Source organism: Canis aureus, chromosome 13 (genome assembly GCF_053574225.1).
Source record: "Canis aureus isolate CA01 chromosome 13, VMU_Caureus_v.1.0, whole genome shotgun sequence".
Classification (NCBI taxonomy): domain Eukaryota; kingdom Metazoa; phylum Chordata; class Mammalia; order Carnivora; family Canidae; genus Canis; species Canis aureus.
Window position 1 is genome coordinate 44,780,817 of NC_135623.1, and position 21,705 is coordinate 44,802,521.

The 21,705-nt window shown below is 43.6% G+C and overlaps 2 protein-coding genes across 27 annotated transcripts in view; one reads left to right on the top strand and one right to left on the bottom strand.

The window, feature by feature from the left end:
- APAF1 (apoptotic peptidase activating factor 1) overlaps positions 1 to 5,491 on the top strand; it is a 144,443-nt gene extending 138,952 nt beyond the window's left edge. For 4 of the 7 annotated variants that reach the window (XM_077845984.1, XM_077845989.1, XM_077845987.1 and 1 more), the window contains 4 exons: positions 1,481 to 1,583; positions 2,066 to 2,156; positions 2,526 to 2,597; positions 5,287 to 5,491. The gene's annotated coding sequence lies outside the window, so the exon portion shown is untranslated. Of the gene's footprint in view, positions 1 to 1,480; positions 1,584 to 2,065; positions 2,163 to 2,525; positions 2,598 to 5,286 lie in introns of all 7 variants that reach the window. The other 3 variants (XM_077845988.1, XM_077845990.1, XM_077845986.1) reach the window with 3 other exon arrangements.
- ANKS1B (ankyrin repeat and sterile alpha motif domain containing 1B) overlaps positions 1 to 21,705 on the bottom strand; it is a 1,050,493-nt gene that overhangs the window by 39,950 nt on the left and 988,838 nt on the right. For 12 of the 20 annotated variants that reach the window (XR_013350846.1, XM_077845965.1, XM_077845967.1 and 9 more), the window contains 3 exons: positions 20,752 to 20,826; positions 14,343 to 14,471; positions 12,357 to 12,428 (listed from right to left, as the gene is read on the bottom strand). Coding sequence is in view for 19 of the 20 variants with exons in the window: in XM_077845965.1 (XP_077702091.1) it covers positions 12,357 to 12,428; positions 14,343 to 14,471; positions 20,752 to 20,826 (276 nt within the window). In the remaining variant the exon portion in view is untranslated. The remainder of the gene's footprint in view (positions 1 to 12,356; positions 12,429 to 14,342; positions 14,472 to 20,751; positions 20,827 to 21,705) is intronic. The other 8 variants (XM_077845971.1, XM_077845969.1, XM_077845966.1 and 5 more) reach the window with 2 other exon arrangements.

Below are 21,705 nucleotides of genomic sequence, written 5' to 3' on the forward strand. Positions count from 1 at the left end.
AGGGTGCAACGGGCAGCTCCCCGGCTGAGAGAACGCGGGGCCCACCTCGGGCCTGTGGGATTCTGCCGAGAAGCTGGGACCCGCGCCGGGGCTCGGCGGGGACAGCGGCCGGGCTGTCGGGCTGTGGCTCCGTCCCAGGCCCCGCGGCCGGCGGGCTGGCCTCCAGGGACCCACGGGCCTTCAGGCGCCCGGGGGGCGGGGAGGCTGCTGCGCCAGAGGAGCGGCACGCGCTCGCCTGGAAACCGGGAGGAACGCGGCGGGAGGAGGCCGGCGGCGGGGTCTGGAAGTGGCGGCTCCGCGGCCCAGCTGCGGCGCCCGGACGTTTCCAAGCAGCGGGGCGGGCGGCGGAGGCCCGGGCTGGAGGGCGGGGAACGGGGTCAGGAGGGCAGGCGGGGGCAGGTGGGCAGGCGGGGGCAGGCAGGGCAGGCGGGGGCAGGCGGGGGCAGGCGGGCAGGTGGGCAGGCGGGGGCAGGCGGGGGCAGGCAGGGCAGGCGGGCAGGTGGGCAGGCCCGAGGCCGTCACAGCACAGGGCGCCTCGCCCCCAGAGGAAGCCTCCGGAGGCCCGGCCAGGGGGAGCAGCCGGCTCTGCGAGGGCCGCCAAAGGGCATCGGAACGGACGCCCGGCGGGGGCGGCTACAGGCAGCGGCTGCCACCTTCATCGGGGACGTTCCCGGCTGGAGCAACGCGACAACGTGGGCGCTGCTGGGACTGAGAGCAGGGAACACAGGGCCGCGGGGCAACGACCGGGATGGAGGGGCCGGAGGCCTGGAAGGAAGGCATGGGGGTGATTTCTGTCCTGGGACAAGGATGCTACCATCTTCGCAGCATCTTCTGGGGCGGGCCCAGAATCCCCCCTCTCCTCAGCGGAGGCCTGGGCTGCAGCCTGTGCACAGACTGCTGCAGGGGAACCCGGGCCAGGGGCGAGAGGTGGGGGGTCGGGGGGTGCACACATCCCGGCCCCGAGCCCTAACTCTGCGTCTCCCGCATTGCGGGCCTTGACGAGAAGATGAGGCCCCCAGCTGGGCCCAGCGGCACCTGGCCCGCCTTCTAGCAAGGCTCCCTGGTGAGGCACCTATGATTCTGTGAGAGATGGCGATCCGTCCCCTGCGGGGGGCCTCTGTTGGCCCTACTGGGACCAACTGAGCTGTCAAAGATGACTTTTCATGCGTTACTTTAAGGAAAAGCTGAAAACCCAGAGGAAGACAGCGAATATGTAGAGGCACCCAGGCTGGACATCACGGTTCAGGTCACGAAGTGCTTGCTCTGGGGCGACGTTGGTCTCCACGAGCTCTCTGCAGGCCTTGCTGGGATTCTGGATGGTTACTACACCCCTATATGTTCATGTTAAGCATTCAAGCCTTATTTACTTGGGTAAACAGAATTTTCTTCAGGAGAATGCTCGGGGCAAACCTTACATCATGATTCTCTTTTGTTTCTTGTTTTTTGTTTTCCTATGGCCACACTCTGTGGGATTGCTGAGGCTTCCCCAAGTCCTCCAATTCCCTCCCTCTTCGGGGCCAGCTTTACTGGAGAGACGTTTGTAATGAGGACCTCGGGATACCTTAGCAGCTGAAAACTCCCAGGTAACACCCCCCCAAATGAACTTAGCCTTTATAGCATCTTGCTCTCCTACTAAAGGCACTATAGTGATAGTCGCTTGCGTTTTGTTCACAATTTCCCCAAATAAAATCATCATCCTTTTATTATCCAAGAGAAATGATAGTTATATGGGAATGCTACATTTCTGAAACCTAAAATAAAATGCCACTTTTGAATCTTAAATGCATAGCCAGCCTCATGGTTAGCCCTTGGGTTTGTATTATCTACAAGCATTACACTGAATAGGGGTCGTACAGCCCTCCTAATCTACAGGTGGGCACCTGAGATACTGTTAACAGGTAAAGTAACTGGATACTTTTAGAATTTTTTTTTTAAAGAGGGATTTTTGAGTTCACTGAAGAAAGTAGTATTGTGTCTTATAAATCATGAACTGTTTGAATATTTGTATCAAGGCAGAAATGGCCATTGATGCTTTTATTTTATCTGTATAACATGCCCTGAAAAGAAACAGTTTTTCATTTTCTAACACGGAATCAACAGTCCGAGAAGATCCTTTTGAGGCCGCAGGGATGCTCCTGTCTCAGAGCGTGACTTTCGTAAGTGTGAGTGAGAGCAAAGAGGTTTGTGACGGGGAGCACTTCAGTCGTGAGCCGTGATGTTGTATCTGAGTCTGGAGTGATGTTTACATTCCTAATGAGAATCGTGTGGGCCCCAGAACCAGTAGAGAGAGGGAGCAGAGTAAGGCGGCCCATGGGGCGGATGCTACCGACCTTGCATTCCTACAACGCCCTGCTCATATCCAGTGTATTTTAAACACAGACTGGGGAGTGGTTTCTCGATGGTCTCCTGCCATCCAACTTAGAGTATAGTTTTAACCAATACGTGGCTATCTGGGAGTACTTTCTAGTTAGATATTCGGTGCTGAGTCATAACGATTAATTTATCCACGTAATATTTTCTTTCAGTGCATTTTAAAGCTTCATTATTATATCCAGTTTCAGCAAGTAAATTAAAATGGGATCAAACAGTTATGTTTGGTAGGTAGCCCTGAGTAACTTACAAACCGTTTAAAAAGTGCACAAAGCCAGGGGTATTGCATTTTGTATTCAGTGACACCAGTTATGCTACAGAGATTATAAGAGGTAGAGAGCAGACCACTGATCAGCCAATTGAAGTGCGCATTTACCCTTTGGAACTCAGTTTCAATGTCACTTTCTGGGAAAGCTTTGCGTGGCCTCCCAGCCTGGCAGGATGGCTAGCTCCTGCTCCCCAGGCCCACCATGGGCACCTCTGCTGTCCTCCCTTGGTGTTCACTGCCCTGGGTCTTGGGGTGGTTTGTTTCCCTCACTATGCGGGGGATTCCTTGAGGACAGCTCACACGTTCCTTGATTTGTTTCTTGTCTCTCCCATAATGTCTAGCACATGGTCTTAGGGTGAACCCAACAACATGGCCATTTTTATGGGTCAAAAAAAAAAGGTTAACAACAATTTCATAGGGTTCAATCTAACAGCTGCTGAAGTCCATGGTTTTTAAGTGAATGAACAAATGAATTAATAATGTATGGTAACAAGCACAAAGCCAGCTTTGTAAGGAAGCACCACAGTAGCAGCTTCTCAATGCATGAAGAGCTCAGCAAACTTGTCAGAAAGTTCTGGTGCCCAGAGCCAGGCACAAAGGCCTTGGAAGAACTTGCAGAACCACAAAAGTGATTAGAGGTGTGCCAAGAGATTCCTATGAGACGAGGAAGCTTCACAGACCTTTGTGATTTGTCAGCCTCAAGGAGAGAAGGGCAAGGTGTTTGTTTTCGTAAGAGGAAACTGGTTCTAATGGCCAGCACCGAGATGAGAAGGAAACACTTCCCGAGGGGGCAGGAAGATCACGAGGGGCAGCCAGGAAGTTTCTCCCTCTAGACGTCTTTAAAAATAGTATGGACTCTCCTCTGTCACTAACGACTTAGGGGTAAGTCTCATTTGGCAGGGAAAGGAGGCTAAGTGACCTCTCAAGGGCTTTTCCAGTCATGAGAACTCGACAATGAGGGCCGGGTGAATACAGAGCCTGTCTCACCGCATGTGTCAAGAGCAGACAATGGGCAGGTGGCCATTCAGACAACTCCTCCAGCATGAGACACAGCCACTATCCTGCCACGTGCAACTCCCACACCCTGGCCAGACATAGTCCAGCGTGGGGCGATGCCCTCCATCTCTACTGGTCTGGCCCTGGCTGGTTTCCAGGCACCATGTTTCTTCTAGGGCAGCCTAGCTCTACAGCAGGCCTCGCAGAGGAATGTCCAGTGGACCAAGGCAAACTTTTGTGGGCATTCGGAGCACATGGAAGGCTTGGTATATAATAGATCGTTGGGCTCCACACCTAGAGTTTCTGATTCAGTAGGCGCCACGAACTCAATGCCTGCGATCTCTCAATCTTCTGATGTTGAATCCTAATGCCCCACATACTAGCAGGGGGAGCCTTTGGGAGGAGCTTGGCCGTGAGCATAGAGCTCTGGATGGGGCTAGCGTGCTCCTGAGGGGCCTCTTCTACCATGAGAGGGTACAGGGAAGACGACAGTCAATGAGTCAGGAAGAGGGCCCTCAACTGACACCAAATCTACCAGGGCCTTGACCTTGGGATTTCCCAGGCTTCAGAACCACTTAGAAATTTCTTCTGTAACATGTTATTTTTATTACAGGAGCCTGGACACACTAAGATAGTGAGTCTGAGGCAGGGCCTAAGATTCTGCATTTATAACAAATTTCCAGATGCTGCTGCTGCTGCTACCACAGCGTGAGAACTTCTGCCCTAAAAACACAGCTGATGTTTGACTGAAAGTCACAGTCAGAACTGTTCTCCACTGCTATGCACACAAACCCAGTTGTACTGCACTCTACGTTAATTCAGAGAGAAGTTAATTTATCGAAACACACTATCCTCTGCTTGATGAGTGATTTCCAAAAAACCCTCAGTTAATGCTTAGTTGCCGCTCTTGGTTTTCAAAGCAAACAATGAGAATTATTTAATCTTCCATATTTTCTCAGAAGCTTATAAAGCATAAAAAACATTCTTCACATAAAGAGCTCAGGTCATAGAGACAGATTCTGGAGTCACCTCTTGAACAGATGTTAACAGGACAGAGATGATAAGCCCAGGGGTTGTGCTGAAGAGGTATGGTGTCTCATAAAGGTTCCCCAAGTTTCTTCCTCAACAAGGACTACATCCAAGATAGTAAGTACACGCCCATGAGAGATGTGCCAAGCAAACATCAACACATTTTTGTGCACTTCTCTGGGAATGTAAACTGGAACGAGTTCTTTTTGGAAGGCAACTTGGCAATATTCACCCAGAGTTTCAAGATGTGTATCCTTTTAACCTAGCCATTCTACATTTAGTGGCTCATTCTAAAAACAAAAAACAAAAAACCAAAAACAGAACCAACAAAACAAAACAAAACAAAACAAAAACCAACAGGCCAGTTGCAAAAGATGTAGATCTAGGGATGTCACCCACAGTATCGATTATAACGTAGAAAGACTCTAAACCACTTAACAAGCAACAAGGGGAACTGGTTAAGTAAGTTTGGTTCAGTTTCGGATTGGAATATTGTTCAACCACTGCAAGTAATGCTGAAGATGAATATATATTGGAATAAACACATTTTAAAATATATTGTTAGGTTAAAAATAGATCAGAAAACAAAACAGCAGGCACTGAACATTTCTGTTTCTTTGTAGGAAAAGGATGCCTATGGATACGTGATTCATCAGCCTGGAGGACTGCATATGAACGGGGTGTTAACTGTTAACAGAGAGGTGTTTACCATCTCTGTGTGATAAAATCACAATTGCTTTTATTTCTCCTTTCTGTATCTCTATTTTTAAACTGGGTAACAATAAATGTGTATTGCCTCTGTAACAATAAAATATGAAGTTTTAAAAATGTATGATTTTTTAAAATTAAAAAGCCAATCGTAAGCATGTGAAAAAGACACACCAACTTGTTTAATCCATCACATAGAAGACCAACTTCAGAGTGTGCATGTGTGTGGTCATCTTGAATTAATGCAGGGACCCGCTGCCAAGCTCCTTCCTCCAGGAGGCTCTGAACCACAGTGAAGAGGAGCACAGAAGATTGTGTCTGGATTCCTGTCCTGGCTGCACTATGGGTCAGGGTGTTCAACCTCTGTGTCTTAGTTACTGCATCTGTAAAATGGGTATGTTAATACAGCATCTACTTTGGAGGCCTGTGAGGATTACGTAATTCAGTGCCTAGCCCGTTGTGAGCCCCAGGAGAGTTGAGCTATTACACTTATGGATGCTTTCACTTAGCTGCTTTCCACACTAGCAAAAAGGAGTGGAAGTAAAGTCAAGATCTGTGAGGATGGATGCTTTCACTTAGCTGCTTTCCACACTAGCAAAAAGGAGTGGAAGTAAAGTCAAGATCTGTGAGCATTATGGAACCATTTCTGGGCTGCATGCTGGGGCAGCAGTGACATGGTGGCTGCAGCAATGAATGTGGAGCAGAGCGATACATCTGGACCGATGGCAATCAACTCAATGTGTTTAGGAAGAAAGCTGAGGACAAAGTGGGACTTAGTCCTTTAGCTGAAGTCTCAATGCTGCAGAGTAGTGAGGGTGTTTCATGGGGAAGCAGCAGGAACCAGAGTGACAGAAACAAACAGCAGTAAGAGAACTTGGGTCTGAAGAGCATGGGACAAGAGGATGGGGACTCTTGAGTCTTCCTTTGAGAGGACCCCCAGGGAAACACAAAACAACAGTCCACATACAGGTGAGTGTCCCAAAGGCTGTGTTACTCTCATGTGTGGTTTCATCAGCCAGCTTCCACCTGTACACACCAGCTTGGGCAGTACTTGGGAGAGGGTGGAAGTTGAAATATGTGATTTTTCCCTGAAACGTGGGCAAATGGAGACTTGTAAAAAAAACAGCGGTTGGCAAGTTTTTGTTTTGTTTTGTTTTTTTCTCCCCAGCCTGGTTCCTAAGTAGTAGTCCCGGGAACGATTTCTGAGAACAACAACTCTTCATAGACGGGAGTTGTGGAAGGAGCAAAACGTGACTTTACACAAGTGGGAAATAAAGACAGAGGAGGCCCACGACAGTGATGTGGAGTAGTGAGGGTGTTCCTACAGGAGTGTCTTCTAAGATCAAAGAGGCTTCTGGACATTTCCATCTAATTCTAAAATCTTTTTATCAGTCTTCCTAATCCATTCTCTAACGTGAATTTGTTTCCTCACAAGCACAGAAGAAAGACAGCCTTCACACTGCAGCCAGGGCACAATTATTGGGAAATCTATGTATTTGAAAATTCAACTTTAGAGGTGCCTCCAGATTGGAAGTTTAAAAATGAGACACGTGAAAGGGAACAAGCTGAACAAGAAACCTGAGCTATGGTATCAGAACCATCTAAGCTCTTTGGGAAATAAAGATTTCCAAACTTAAATGTGCCAGAAGAGCTGCTTATCCCTGACTTAAAAATAATTTTGAAATACTTCCTATCTTGCATCAAGATGGCAGATTTCTACCTAATTTAGTTGAAAACAGATATTTTTCTTTTTTTTAAAGAGAAATTTCCTTGAGCAGAGACACCTGTGAACAATACTAATCATCAACTACGGGATTGGAGAAAGTCAGATTTCACAGTGTTAAATTGAATATAATGGCCTGCCTCTTCCAGCAGCACATGTTTCTTAATGGCACATCTAATTAGGGAAGTGACTGAATCTTGTATATTAGCGATAATCATACCCTGAGGCAAAATTCAGGGCTGGGGGTGGGGTATGTGTACGTCTGGGGTGGCAAAAAGGAAGGGCCAATCCTCGTCTAGCCAGAGCAAATCCTTTATTTCACCAGCCACCCAACGTCTTAGAATCTCTGAAGTGGGAGTTACTTATACCAAAGAGAACACTCAAAGGCCAAAGCAATGTATTTATTGCTTTGTAAAGTTCAGTCTTGTGGACACAGTATTTAAAGAGGTGAGCAAACTCCCATTTGACTTAGGAATAAGCTACCTTTCCAAAATGCAAAACCGCAAAATTATATCTTGCCATCCTATGTACAGTTTCCCAATGTTTTTTCTCCCTTTTGGCAATGGCCTTTAAACACTGGAAATAAGAGTGCAGGATTCCTAAGATCTTGAATACTCTCTGACATGTTGTGAGCATGGAAAACCAGAGAAATGACTAGGACATGGACATTAGGGTTGAGGAAAAACAAATGAAATAATTCAAAGCAAATCTATCCATCCACTCATTTGTTTTTCAGATGTTTGGAGGAAGAAGTCAAAGTGTTTTTGAGGCTTTACTGAACTAGATGGCCCTCTACAGGCATTATGTTAGTGAACCATCAAAACCACCTTAAAAGGGAAATAGGTGATGGCATGGCCTGGGATACCATATACATGGTTCCTGCCCTCTAAGGTGCACAGGGCCTGAGGAGCCAGGTGCTTGCACAGTGTGACCGGGAGGGTGACGGAACGAAGGTTCCGTGTTCTATGGGGAACATGTTTGGGGGCATCATGTATTCAGGTTCCCAGAGCTAATGCTTCCCCTTAGGCGTCCTTTCAAAAATGAAGATTGTCTCTGAACATAGATTTAGCTAGAAAACCCAACCAGTAACCTGAACGGCAGCAGTTAATATGTCCAAACTAAATAGGTATCTCTTACCACTCACACATCACTAATATAGGTCTTCAGATTTTAATTTTAAACTAGAAATGCCGGTAAAGCTGTCAAGGAAGTAAGCGGCCAAGCTGTACTACTGAAGAGCGAAATAATTCACAGAAATCAATCTTCCTAGAAGTGTGCCTCAATATCATGGCGTCTCTAATCTCTTAGGCTCTTATGACATAAAATGCTGAAAGATAAGACAGAAATTGCAGTTTTACTTAAAAAAAAAAAGATCAGGGTTTGATGCAAGTTTCTATTGATTCTTCTTCACCAAACACAATTGAGAAGACAATTTCAAGAGGGTTTGGATCCAGGAGAAAATAATCCTAAGACGAAAATCTGCATACAAGTGTCTATAGAACCTCTCTTCAGAACTGCCAAAACCTGGAGGCAACTGAGGTTGCCTTCAATGGGGAAATGGATAAACAAACTGTGGTACATCCATACACGGGAAATTACCCAGCGACAGGAAGAGCCATCAAGCCACGAAAGACATGTCAGGAGGAAGCTTAAAAGCATTCAGCTAAATGAAGGAGGCCAGTCTGGAAAGGGTACATTCTGTATAATTCCAACTATACGAATTCTGGAAAAAGGCAAAACTGCAGAGACAATGAAAAGGTCAGTGGTTGCTAGTTAACCTGAACAGGGACAGCAGTGATTCCATATCGTACCATGATGTGGATTACCGTCATCGCACACATTAGGCCAGCTTTCGGCCTGTTTTTTGATTGAAATAATAGGAGTCTAACTAAAGACCAGGACATCAGTGTGGAATTATCTTTGCTTCAGAACTGGAGGGGACCTTAGAGATGAATAAACATAGGTTTAGATAAACTTAGAAATAACCGATTGTGACTACCAAACACTCCAGATGTTTCTGAAGAGGTAAGACTGTGTTTGGTTTGTGCTGGGGCAAACAAGGCACATTGTTTAAGTCTTGTGGAGGAAAAAAATGTAATTGCTTAGGATGCAATAAAAACACTCCTGAAATTTTTATTTAGGTTAACAGGTTGGAATGTGTACCCCAAATTACTACATATGTCTGTACCTACATGGCTTAATTTAGCTAATTTTACAGAGTATTTGAAGGTTCTTAAAGCTCTTTCTCAACACAGATCATCCCTATTTTCATCTATTTTAAAACTCAGGGACAACAAATGGTCCCCTGGCTCAGCAGAGGGGGGAGGAAAGCCTAGGATTTGGAGTCTGGTGGTAAAGGTAGATCACTCTGGTTCACGTGCTGGTTGTACACTTGCTGGCAGGATGACCTTGGGTAAGCTGCTTAACTTTTGTTGGTCTTTATTCCCCCATATGTAAAGTGGGGACAATAGCAATACTTACCTCATGATTAAATGAATTAATGCACATAATCACGTGGGCAAGGCCTGGCAGACAGCTCTCAAGTATTAACCGTCATCAGTACTAATAAACAGATTTTAGGAGACCATGCCTGCGGAGGACATGATCCTGCAGGTGGGTGGAAACATAAAGACTCCTCTCCAGCGATACTTCTACTCTGGGGGAATTAAAATGTTAACACGTTGGACTCCTCTACTGAACTGTGACCTCAGTGGGAGCAAGGGGCCAGATCTTAGTCCTCTTTGTGAACAGAGTACATTGAAGAGATACTTCTCAGAACGAAGCACCATACTGATTTACTTCTTACTGGGAAAGAAATTTTAATTTCAGCTAAAATGCATACCATTGAATTGAAAAGGTGTTTTTTTTTTTCTTCCCCATGAAAAGAGTAAACCAGGTCAAGTTTTAATCTATGGTACTTTGGTCTAATTGATATTAACTATATTTCAACCTTTAAGATCACCTGTGTCCTAAAGTATTTTCCCCAGGGTAGGCTTGATTATTCTGAGACTTTTGGCTGCAATGTTACCTACCATGTTGACAACAGAGAAAACAGCAACTTGAGGTTTGAACTGAAAATTAGCTGCAAGTTGAGAGCCACACCGTTTTAGTTGGTGAGAGTTCTAATTCACAACACGACAGTCCCAGAGAACAGAGCACGCCTGCACTTTTAGTTCTGAAAAGCTCTAGTGAATCCAGTGAGTGCAACTTGAGCTACTGAACCAAAGACTGATATTTATTTAATCAAGATGGGAAATAAGAGTTTGTGATATTCTAAGAATCAATAAAATTCCAATTTTCATGTAAACGACCTCAAATAAATACCAAGGGCAGCAAACCAGAAAAATGGCCCCGAAAGAACAGGAGAATGGCTTCTAAACAGCCTTTTCTCTTTCATTTTAAGCAAAAGACAAGTGTTTAACTAAATTATTTTCCACCGACACTATTAAAATGGCTTTCCTGTTGTTATCAAAATGGAATTTCAGATCCACTTAATTTCAAGAAATTGACTGGAATTCAAATCACAAATCTGGTTTTAAATGGTGCTCTGTACTCTATGCACTATTTATGCTGATTATAGCATTCAAGTAGCTGGACTCAGATAACTGAGTTAATAGTATTAAATCAAGATGCCAAATTAATTTCTTAGACATGTTCATAAATAGCTCTAAAATTATCATGAGGCTTGACGACTGAAAGATGTTCCTATTTTCTTATTGTTCATTGGTGACATAATTTAGATCAGATATACATTCAGAATACAAGATTCCTGTTATTACAAAATCACGAACGAGGACCCCTAATGGGTGTCTAGTCCAATGTCCTCATGTCCCAGGAGAAGCATGGGGAGCATAGTAGTTAAATGCTTGGTCTCTAGAGTCAGGAAGACCTGCGTTCCAGTCCCACCTTGGCAAGTTCTTCACTACATGACCTTGGGAAAGTTATTTAACCTCTCTGAGCCTCTGTCTCTTCAAATGTAAAACAGAGATGGGGCTATACTAATCTCTAGGTTTGAGGTAGGATTACGTGGGATAGACCTGCAAAGCATTCAGCTCAGCACAGGAGACTGGCACATACCAACTAGTCAGTAAATATCCACGGTTATTATTAGGATGACTAAGAGTGATCTCCAAGGCAATGGAAGCAGCCACAAAGCCGGAACAGAGTTCCTGACACCTCTCACAGCTTTCTTCATCCAAATACAGTACTTGGGATAACGAGTCATTGGCATGGACAAAAGAAGTATGACTCTATGTCAAACAGAGAGACAACTAGTTTCAATCCTTCTGCTATGGAACTGATCCGAATATTAAGTCAGCGATCATGTACTGAGTTCTCAATTTCATGAAGATTCACATATACTAGCTTTCCACGAGCCATCGATATGACATATTTGCCTTCCAAGCTGTTTTAGTTTAATTATATGCTTTTAAATATTTCCTCCACCCTCCCTCCCCGATGCTGCTCATGTAAAATAAATGAAAATGTGTAACTGGCCATAAATAAGAGTTAGGGTTCACTTGCTAACAATCTTAAATTTTGACTCTAGTTAGTTGCTATATGGGATGAGTCTATAGTTCTTAATCTGTACGGGCAGTCAGGTGTCATTATAACCTCTATACACCTGCTACAGAGGAAGCAAGGACAAGGGACACACACACGAGCTACAGTGAATGTGTAGTGTGAGTAGGATGCATAAGCATCCAGCAGCCACTCGTCACAGACATTGACAACTGCCATTTTGTCAACATTGCCCTTACATGATTTACTCAGAGTGGACTTTTTTTCTTCTACTAAAAAACAAAAACCCAGAATTGAGAGACCTCATAAAGAATGTTAGCTTTATATAATATGCTCTCAATACTTGAGCAATTGATAATTTTTTAGTTAACTGATGGTCTTTACAGTAGTAAATAGCCTCAGACTGGCAGGTAGGTGTTTAAAGCGTTTTCATGCAGTTCAGAGAACAAAGGTCTTTAGTGAATCTGAAGAATGACCAACGTACATACAATTAACTTTAAATCTTTAAATATGCAACTTGGCATAAATACGTAAATATGTCAGACATACATCAACTCATGCCACAGTGAGATAAGCTCAAGCATAAACACGAACAAAGCCTAAACACCTTTTTATGTAACAGCAATGTGATTCAGCGGACCAGCAGATGAAGAAAATAGTCATTTGAAAAGTGGCAATTTGTAACCATACCCGGTATTTAGTATTTCAGCGACTAGAAATAAAATTGTTTGGCAAACTTACCCGCATTTTTGCACAGGCATCTTGGGTTGATTCTGTCCCTCTGAGCTCTTTTATCAGCATAGAACCTAAATACTAAAATACAAAGCAATTCAATGATTTATGAAAAAGAGAGTATAAATATGAGTTGCGATTTAAAACCAAAGTGTGGAAGTCCTACCGGCTGAGTTTCCTGGCTGAAAGTCGTTGAATAACTTTAAAGAACTAACAGTAACTAATCCTAACAAATAAATGCTTTTAGAGAGAGAATGCTGTAGAATTAACTACAGTTCTAGAGCTCTAAATTGCTCTTTATAATAAAACTGCAGCATTTTCTAAAGATGCCATCTTTCAAATCATATTTAACTGCAAAATGGGGGCATCTAAAAACGTTTTGCCTTTTTTTTTTTGAGGCAGCAATGTCTGCAAAAATAAATCACGCTACTCTCTACGTAATTACAGGGTTGTATGAGACAGCTGAGAAGCTAAGCGACATGCACTCCATTTGGGCTGAGTTGGCTGCCTAGGTAATTAGCGTTAGGCCCCTTCTCAGGCGGAGGTGCAGTTTGGGGTCTTTTCATTCACAGCTGTGCACCCAGTGGTGGATCCACCTGAGGATGGGGCGGGCATGAATTGGGAACCTGCAGGGAGAAGAGAATGGCATCTCCGTTTATTGCAGAACGGAAAGAGCCCAGTTCCTGGTGGAGACCTACACTGGGTGGCTGGATAGGAGACAGGTGGTAAGAGAGAAATGAGAAAGTCTCCCAGGAATTACCAATCACTCTGCTGATAAATGATCAGATCCAAAACTGCTTTGGTACAGAACACCACTCACACTCCAAGCTGTGCTGGGTGTAGGGGTGGGGGGGCAAAGAGTTTGTAGCAAAATGTCTGTTTTGTCTTTCCATCAAAAGTCAACTGACTCCTCTTCAACTTTTTGAAGCTTTAATAGGGTCCCTTTCTTTTGTCATTTTTTCCCACCCTAATCTTCCAAAAGGAGAGAGAGAGAGAGGGTGGGAGTGGGGTTGAGGTTGGGGGGGGGAAGGGAGAAAGAAAGTGCTCTATGTGTCTTTTTTTAAAAAGTGAATTAAAAAAATCATTTTCTCGACATGACGTAAGGAACCCAGGCACGCTGCAAAACCACAGCTGGGAATCAGGCGTGCATGCAGAGGAAGGGCCCAGGTGAAGCGGGGTGTGCTCCGAAAGGCCCAGGAGCTGAGGGCGTGGTTAAAGGGCCTCCAAGAAAGGCGGCATTTCAATCCCAGTTTTGGGATTACTGCCGAAATAAATCCAATGCTTCACGGTAAGTAGACAGTAAAAGCGGTATAGATAACAGGAAAAAAAAAAAAAAAGAAAAAGGCTGAAATTGCTCTATGACCATCAGAATGCCCACATCTTCATTAAATTAAGGAAAATATCTCGGAGAAATCCTTGTCTTTTCAGTTACTGGGGAAGTTTGTCCTGATTGAAACATTTCTTTTTTTTTCAAAGAGCTGATTTTACTTTTACTGCTATAGTCATGACAACACCTGTCCCCAAACCTATGGCATTTTTTTTCAACATTTACCTGTTCATATTACCCGCAATTCTCAGCAAAGCCTAATTCTCTCTCCTATTAGAAAAAAAAAAAATACCCAGGAGTATGATCCTAATGGAAAAAAAAAAAAACCCTGGTGACAGACACCAATGATTTGAGACCATTGGTGAGTGAGTGTTGATGTCTATATGTCTTATGTTTCCATTTATCACATTTCATTTTAAAATACATGACTGTCTAAGAAGAAGGCAAAACAGACCTTAAACCTCACAAGATTAAAAGGGATTACGAAGGTTTATTTACTTGGACTTTCTCTGTATCGAAAAGGCTACTCTAAGAAATAGAGAAGGGGAGAACTCTTTGGGAGCTTCAGTGATGGACAGTTGGGTCTATCTTCACTATGAACGTGAACAAGCCAGAAGTGCATCCGCTACCCCCACTGGCACCCAAATACTAAATTCATAGTAACTTACAAAAGCTTTGTAATCACACGATTGGAAGATGAGCTTCTCTGGGTGGTGTTGCCAGTACTGGACTGGAGTTGAGGCTGTGGCTTCGTTTGGAGGTCGCAAGGTAATGGAAGGCTCTCCCCAGTCTCCTGTCTGAAAATCACATTTATTCTAGAGGTAACATGAGCCATCGGCCAAGTTCCTTCCCTATGGCTAGCCTGAGTATATCTCACATGTGTGCGCTGCGGTGTGCAAATGTGTTGGGGTGTATTATATGTAGGTAAATACCTTGACTGCTTATTCTGGTTTTACGGACAGTAGCATCACATTTCACAAAGCTGGGTTAATTTTTGAGGTGTGAAAGAAGTTGATGAATTTTTAGAAGGATGCCCTAAGCTAAGGGATTTTACAGTAAAATGTGGAGACATTCATAAATGGTGTACTGATTCATAATTTTCTGGTACAACAGAAAACAACATACCATCTTGGGAAGACTTTTCTGTTTTTTAAGCTTTGATGGTTTGAACTTTTTTAAAGTTTGAATTGCTTATACATTCAGAATACACAGTTCCATGAATTTCCATTTCCAAATATGACATGTACCAGGTACTTGGGATGATTTTATACCTCAGGAGAAAAGGTAGTTTAAGTGTGATTCTAAACAAAATTTTCTTTCGTTCTTTCTTTTTTTTCCTACACAAAATTTTAGATGAAAAATTTACGAATGGAGAACTAGTTTCCCTCATCTGAATTCATGTGGATCGATAAAATGCCACTGTAATGGTCTTGGATGTATTCAGCTACCTCTCTCAGAAAACCTAAAGCACAAATGAATAATAAACATTTAAATACCAAGCTTGATCCTATGTGCATATGCATGTACTTGGGGATCTTAATCCACAAACACATGCACATGCCCATGGGATGGAGTATCATATGATGCATACGCCCACTAAGACAGACCTAAGACAGAGGGACATCGTTTGTCCCATCTATCATTTTCCATGAGGTTAGCCATGACTAGCTTTATCACTATAATTGCTTAGCGTGAGCACCATAAAGTCAACGTCCTGTGTTGGCAGGTCTTTCTGAGTTCTAGTCTGATTTAGGTATCAGATGCGGGTGATTTCTCATTCTTTTCTCTGGTAAGGATTCTAATTTCTTGAAATTCAGTTCTTTGTTCTCTAATGGACACTAACCAAAATTAGACAACAGGCAGATTTCCAAAGCCACTCTCTTTTAACCTGGATTCGGTTGCTCTTGTAGAATGAAGGAATTACCTTCCTCAAGAGTTGGAAGCATATAAATAGGTCTCATGAGCAACCAGACCGAGTAAAACCTCAGTGAGAGACCAAATTCCATAGAAGTATTAGCAAATGGGTTGATACTGTAGGGTTTCTTAAGGAGGATTTTCAAGGAATCCAGGATAGGAATGCAAAATTTAGGATGTAAAGGTGGAAGTTTTGGGGGAGGAAAAAAAAAGTCTACAGCTTTCATTAAATTCTTTGAAAGGATCAGAAACTCCAACAGGTTAAAAACCGCAAGTTTCCAGGAACAGCTTAAATAGGATGCGTGTTTTGGGGAAGAGGACTGGCATTCAAGTTTCTCTGTGTAGCCTGGACTGATGTTAGGTGGCACATGAGGTGGCCACTAAGGCTGGGAAGTGTAGGCATGGGCTTTGCTCTCTGAAGTTTCTGTCTTTGAAACACTAGAAGAAAATTCTAGAGCCACTCAGGAAGACACAGGCCTTTTCGCTGAGGCAGAGAACCTGAATCTCTTCTCCTTGAGGTGGGTCACTCCCTGCCTCGGGAAGAGCAGTTAGTGTCTCGGAGCTCACTGGAGGATGGTGACCTATCAGATCCCCTGGAGCTCCTCTCTCACTCTCTAGTCTAAGCCCTTGTTAGTTTTGTTTTGGTTGCTAATTTACTCGCCTACGGCTTGGTTCTCCCATCTGGTGTCTGTTGATATTGGTTAAGACTTTACCTGGAATAATTACTTTAGCATTTCTGTCTGTCTTCTGATCCGTCCCTGACTCATTCTTGAGTTTTCTCTTCATATTTATATAAACTTTTATTTTGTAAAAGCCATGACTGGGTGCAATCAGTTTTAGGAGAAAGTTCCTGTGGCTGCCCATTATAAGCTTTTCCTTCTCTTTCAAACATCTGGCCTGTATTCTCTCTGTCTTCAAGTCAGCTGGCTGTGATTTGCTCTTAAAAAAATACTAGCATAAAATTGAAAATGTAGGAAATGTGGGTTTCGATATTATTTTGAAGCTGAATGTAATGACCTTTAAGCGATAAAACCTACAGTTAAAACTCTGGAAACATGCAGCTATGAGCTCTTAATTAAAAGCTCTCCCCCAATCCAGCAAATCCTCTAGTCCGCCCCCTTCACCTTCTTCCCCTCCCTCGATAAAGCAACAACAACACAGCAAACAGGTGTTGTACATTTAAGTCACGGGTAACACTGTTAACAAAACAACAGAAGTTTGCACGCAACTCCGTGGGATGATACAAAAGGAGGAGCTGGTTGATGTTAAAAGATCTTTCAAGCCAGTGTTTGTGAGGTGACGACGGAAACCTAGCGTCAGGTCATCCTGTCGGCCCTGTCTTAGCTGGGGCGTACCTTGGCCGAGCTTGGCAGGCAGTTCTCACAACAGCCTGGATGGACATGGTAGGAGCTGGGGGTACCATGGGGTTGCGGGGCCAAGGCTGGGCATCGGGCTGGGGATGGGGGATGAGGGGGGTGAAGCTGGGTTGTGGGGACATTTCAGGTGTTAGTACATTAAGCATGCAGATCATAGGCAAACTCATTCTCTAATGGTCGAATTAACTCAGGCACTTTTATAATTAAACTTCAACGTGAGTTTCACACATTTAAAGCAGAGCTACAGCCAAATGCTGATCCAAATATTTACATCATCCACAGAAGTCGCAGCAGCCATTCTGGGAACAAGCCCCAGCACAAACCACCTCAGTCTGGAAATCATCCCGACCTCTTATTTGAAAACCACTTGCAGAAACTCATGGCACATCCATTTAACTCTGTTTAGGCAGCGCCATCATCTGCTCTTCTATGACTCCACTTTGTCCAGAAATCACAAGCCACCTGCTTTGAATTTGGGGTGACCTGACAGGGCTTCTCCTATGTGTGATGGGGGAGGGGGAGGAAATCACAGGGAAGAAAAATGCAATCCTTACTCTATTTTCTTTGTGGCCTTGGAACATTGCTCCAGCCCAAACATTTTTAAGTTCTCTATACAGGGACTAAATCTATCTTTCTGGAAATAGGAAAGGAGTCTTGTCATAGTTAGGGCTATTTCTGGACATTTGTTTTCAAAGGAGGGATAAGTGTTAAGATTGAAGTTATAAAAAAATAAATTTATTTTCTTCCTGGAGAGCCATCGACTTATTGTGTTTAACTTTAGACTAAAGAATATCTATAAGACTCAACTTATCAGTGTTGAGTCTTCTCTCTGGAGTCAATTTTACGAGAATAGATAGACGTACTGCCAACGGCAGGTGTGGCCTGGGCCTTCGGGCAGGCTAGAGTGTCAGCTGACGGTGAACACAAGAGTTCAGACAACAAAGGTTTCTTAGGGCTCCCCCATCCTGGAGGCCGGGCTGAGGAGGAGCTGGGGAGGGCAGTTCCCCATAAGGACGAGCAAAAGTAGCCCAAAGGCAAATTACGGTTTCTACCTTAGTCAAGAAATAATTCCAAACTGTGAGGCCCGTTGCTAGGTCTTGTAAAATACTACACTCCTATCGAGATGGTACCTGTATTTCCTCAGGTAAGTTGACACAATTAATTTAATGATTTCCCAGTTAAAATTTTGTTTAAATATGAAAAAAAATTAAACAGACCAAGAGTCTTTTTGCCTTAAAGAATATGATCAGACCTTATTCTTAATGGACAGTAGATCTAAACACAGGTAACAATGACGCAATTATATTTAAATAGAATAAGTAACAAAATAGGAAAAGGTTGGGGCAAAAATTCTATTTTAAACTATTACTGACTGGCAGTACTCCCTAAAAGGCTTAACTAATTACAGAAGAGAAATTTAAATGGTTCAGTGTACTCTTACTAAATGGCTTCAGGATACTTTTTTAGAGCTTAAATTACTTAAACCTTTCCTTTATGTTCTGATTTTAATATTCCAAGAATTTGGTCATGGCTTTAAACCTCATTTACTTAGTTTGTCTGTATGTATGTATACATTTCTTTTAGGATATTATCAATGAAATGAAGGAAAATGTACATCCTTAAGTATCCTTTCAAGCTCAAAAACTAAACTTTGTAAAGAAAAAAACAAAATTTGAGATTAGAGCTTTATTTATCTATTTTTTTTTGAGAGATTAGAGCTTTAAATGGAAAATGGATTGTGCTGAATGGGTGTTTACCAACTGCCAGCGAGGCAGGCACCGTCCAGCTGAGCATGAAGGCCTACAGGTGATCCATACTTAATATGGTGTAATTAAATCAAACATCTTTTATGCCACCAGTGGAAAAGTATAAAACCACTAACCGAATGTAGATATAACATGGGAGAAAATTCACGAAAGTCTACAGATCGTTTTTTTTTTTTTTTTTTATTGGATGGCAGAGGCTAAAATGCAGCTTTTAAACTTTGCTTCATTTCCAGAAGTGCCAAAGCTGCATGGCTTTTAAGTTCACGTGCAGCAGATACATAAGGCAAATGGGAAATTGTCGAATTGCAGGGTTCTCTCCCCTGAACATGGAAACTGAAGATACTACATATTCCATATGCTCCGTGCATATGAAGGGAACATCGCCCATATCATTATTTTCTTCTTGAGAAAAAAATTTCCCAAGGGTGCAGGAAATAATTAAAAGCCAGGATGATGACTTAGCTTCTTAATGTGAACAGGTAAGGTATGGTATTTTCCAAGCCTTGTATTAATTCTTTTTAAAATTATTTAAAATTAGGACTTAATTGATTTTTTTTTAATTCAGCTTTTAAATCTTTTTACTAGGGACTGTTTCCACCTACCTCTTATAAATTTAGATCTGAATATTAACAAACATTCTCTATTTCTTCAGAGCACTTCATGAAAAGCGAAAATGACTTTAGATGATGACTGTTATGTTAAGGTTTCACTTTCCGGAATTCTGAGCAATGTTGATCAGAGATGAGCTACCCAAACATCTCTAGGATGTATGTGATTATATTTATTTTCTGTTAACTCTAAGGCTCTGAAGAATGCTCCCTCGAGCTCTACGCTTATGAGTACATAGACATGAATTTGGACATGAATGTAAGGAGAGGCCTCCCACAAACATCCACACTCACGCGGAAGCAGGTCTTTTAAAAATCTTCAAGAATAAAGTGTGCCAGTTTGGTCCAATGAAGCTGGTCATGCTAAATTTGTTCCTTTTCACGATAAAGAGCAGAGATGGCCACTTCTGAACGTGGGAGAGCACGGGTCAGCACTTACAGGGTTGGGAGGGACTGCTGGGTTATGGGAACATCGGTACCAGGCAATGGAGAGACCCCAAGAGCCAGAAGTCCCATGCACAAGAGGGCTGTGCCCATGTGGCACCCCCCTCCCCCAGGAGGCCCCTCGCATGCCACCCCCAGAGCTCTGCTCAGTGATTCTCAACCAAATGTCTCAACTTCTCCGATAGCAGGCTATACAATGGGACAAATTTAACAGGATAATGAAAGTAGGATTGTAATTTTAAAATACAAAACAGGGAAGACCAAACATTAAAGTGTCTACTTTCCAAAGAAAAATGATTTTTAAAAATGCAGAGGTAAGGTAAACGGTGAATATTTGACTATTAATAAGCAGTTCAGAGCAAAATGGGTCACAATGCCACACGCATTCCAAGGACCGACCGATTCAGGCCTGTCAAATGGGAAAAGGCTGAGAACCACTTGGTAGCCATAACAGCGCCTCTCCCGGCTCTTCTGCTCCTGCCCTGGCATAGTCTACGGAATACCATGCAAATCAGACCCAGCTGTGTCTCAGGAGGGAAGCACATGAATGAACCTCTGGGAACTTATTTAGACACAATGGGTTGAAGAGCCCACGGACACGGGGAGGTACAGATGGGAAGGATGCTGATATATACATGTGTGTATATATATATCAATTTACCCTTTTCCTTCTTCCTGTGAAAGCAAGTTTAACATGGACACCTGGGATGAAAGCCAAAACTCACACGGGACAGATTTTTAACTGTGGACTCCAAGACCAGGTATGTTTCTTGTTTTCGGACAATGTTTGCACGTCAACTAGTCACAAGGCACAGCGAATGGAGCATAATCGACAGGATCTCTGAAGCCATCAGACATCACACGTTTTCTGCATTGCCGGGACACAGTCCCTGTAGCTGTTCGACAACACTTTGCAACACATCACATAGCGCAAGTTCAGGAAAGAAAAATAACCGTTTGTGACCTTACATTATGAACCTGATGGATGGCTGAGAAAGGAAATCCAGCGTTCTGATTCGTCCATATCTCACAGACGGACGACTGCTGATATAAACAGAAAACTATCTCATCTTGTCAATATTTAGAACATGGCAGCTACCAAGGTAGCATCAAGGAAGGAGGAAAATAATAAAAAGCAAAGAATCACATTTCTTATACACACACACACACACACACAAAGTGCGCGCACGCGCATACACGCACATGTACACACGCTCAAAAAAATGTTTTAGGATGCCCAGGTTTAATAACTGGCTTCCAACTCATTCTTTTGCTTAAAGCATTTTGGGTTGGCTGGGCTGGGGGGGGGGCAGGGAAGACCATTTATGCATTAGTTTCATATCAAGGGAGATTACCTATAAATTCACATCTTGGAAAAAAGCAGACTGTTTTACATTTGCCAGAGACGGTGGAAACACCTTCCCTCTTCACATCGTTCATTTCAGAGGGTAAGCATTTGCATGGAGTTCAAGAGAGATGCTGGAAAAAGCCTTTAGTGAAGAGTATTTCTGTCTTCTTGTCCTCGACGACCAAAAGCAAGAGTGCGATAAAACGCCTTTCCCGACTTGGTCGTCGCTGGCAATAGCCCTAGAGGCTCCTTGTCGGCCCGGGGCTCTCCCGGGCAAAGCTGTTCCTGGCAAGGGGGAGGCATCGGGCCGCCGGTCAGCGGCGGGAAGGGGGGACACCGGATCTGTTAAGTGAGCAGACCCTTTAGGGAGCAGCACTGGGGAGCCCCTCACGAGGCCGCTCCGAAACCCGGAGTTTGTACCACGCCGCTGCCAAGCTAGCAAAGGACAGTCATGAAAAGACAGTCAGGTCTGCTTTGCACCAGGTACCAGGTGCCTCCCGCCCCCCCTCCCCCCCGCAGTGACAGCAGGAGCCACTCAACAAACCCAAGACGCTCCTGGCTTGCTCTCTTTATGG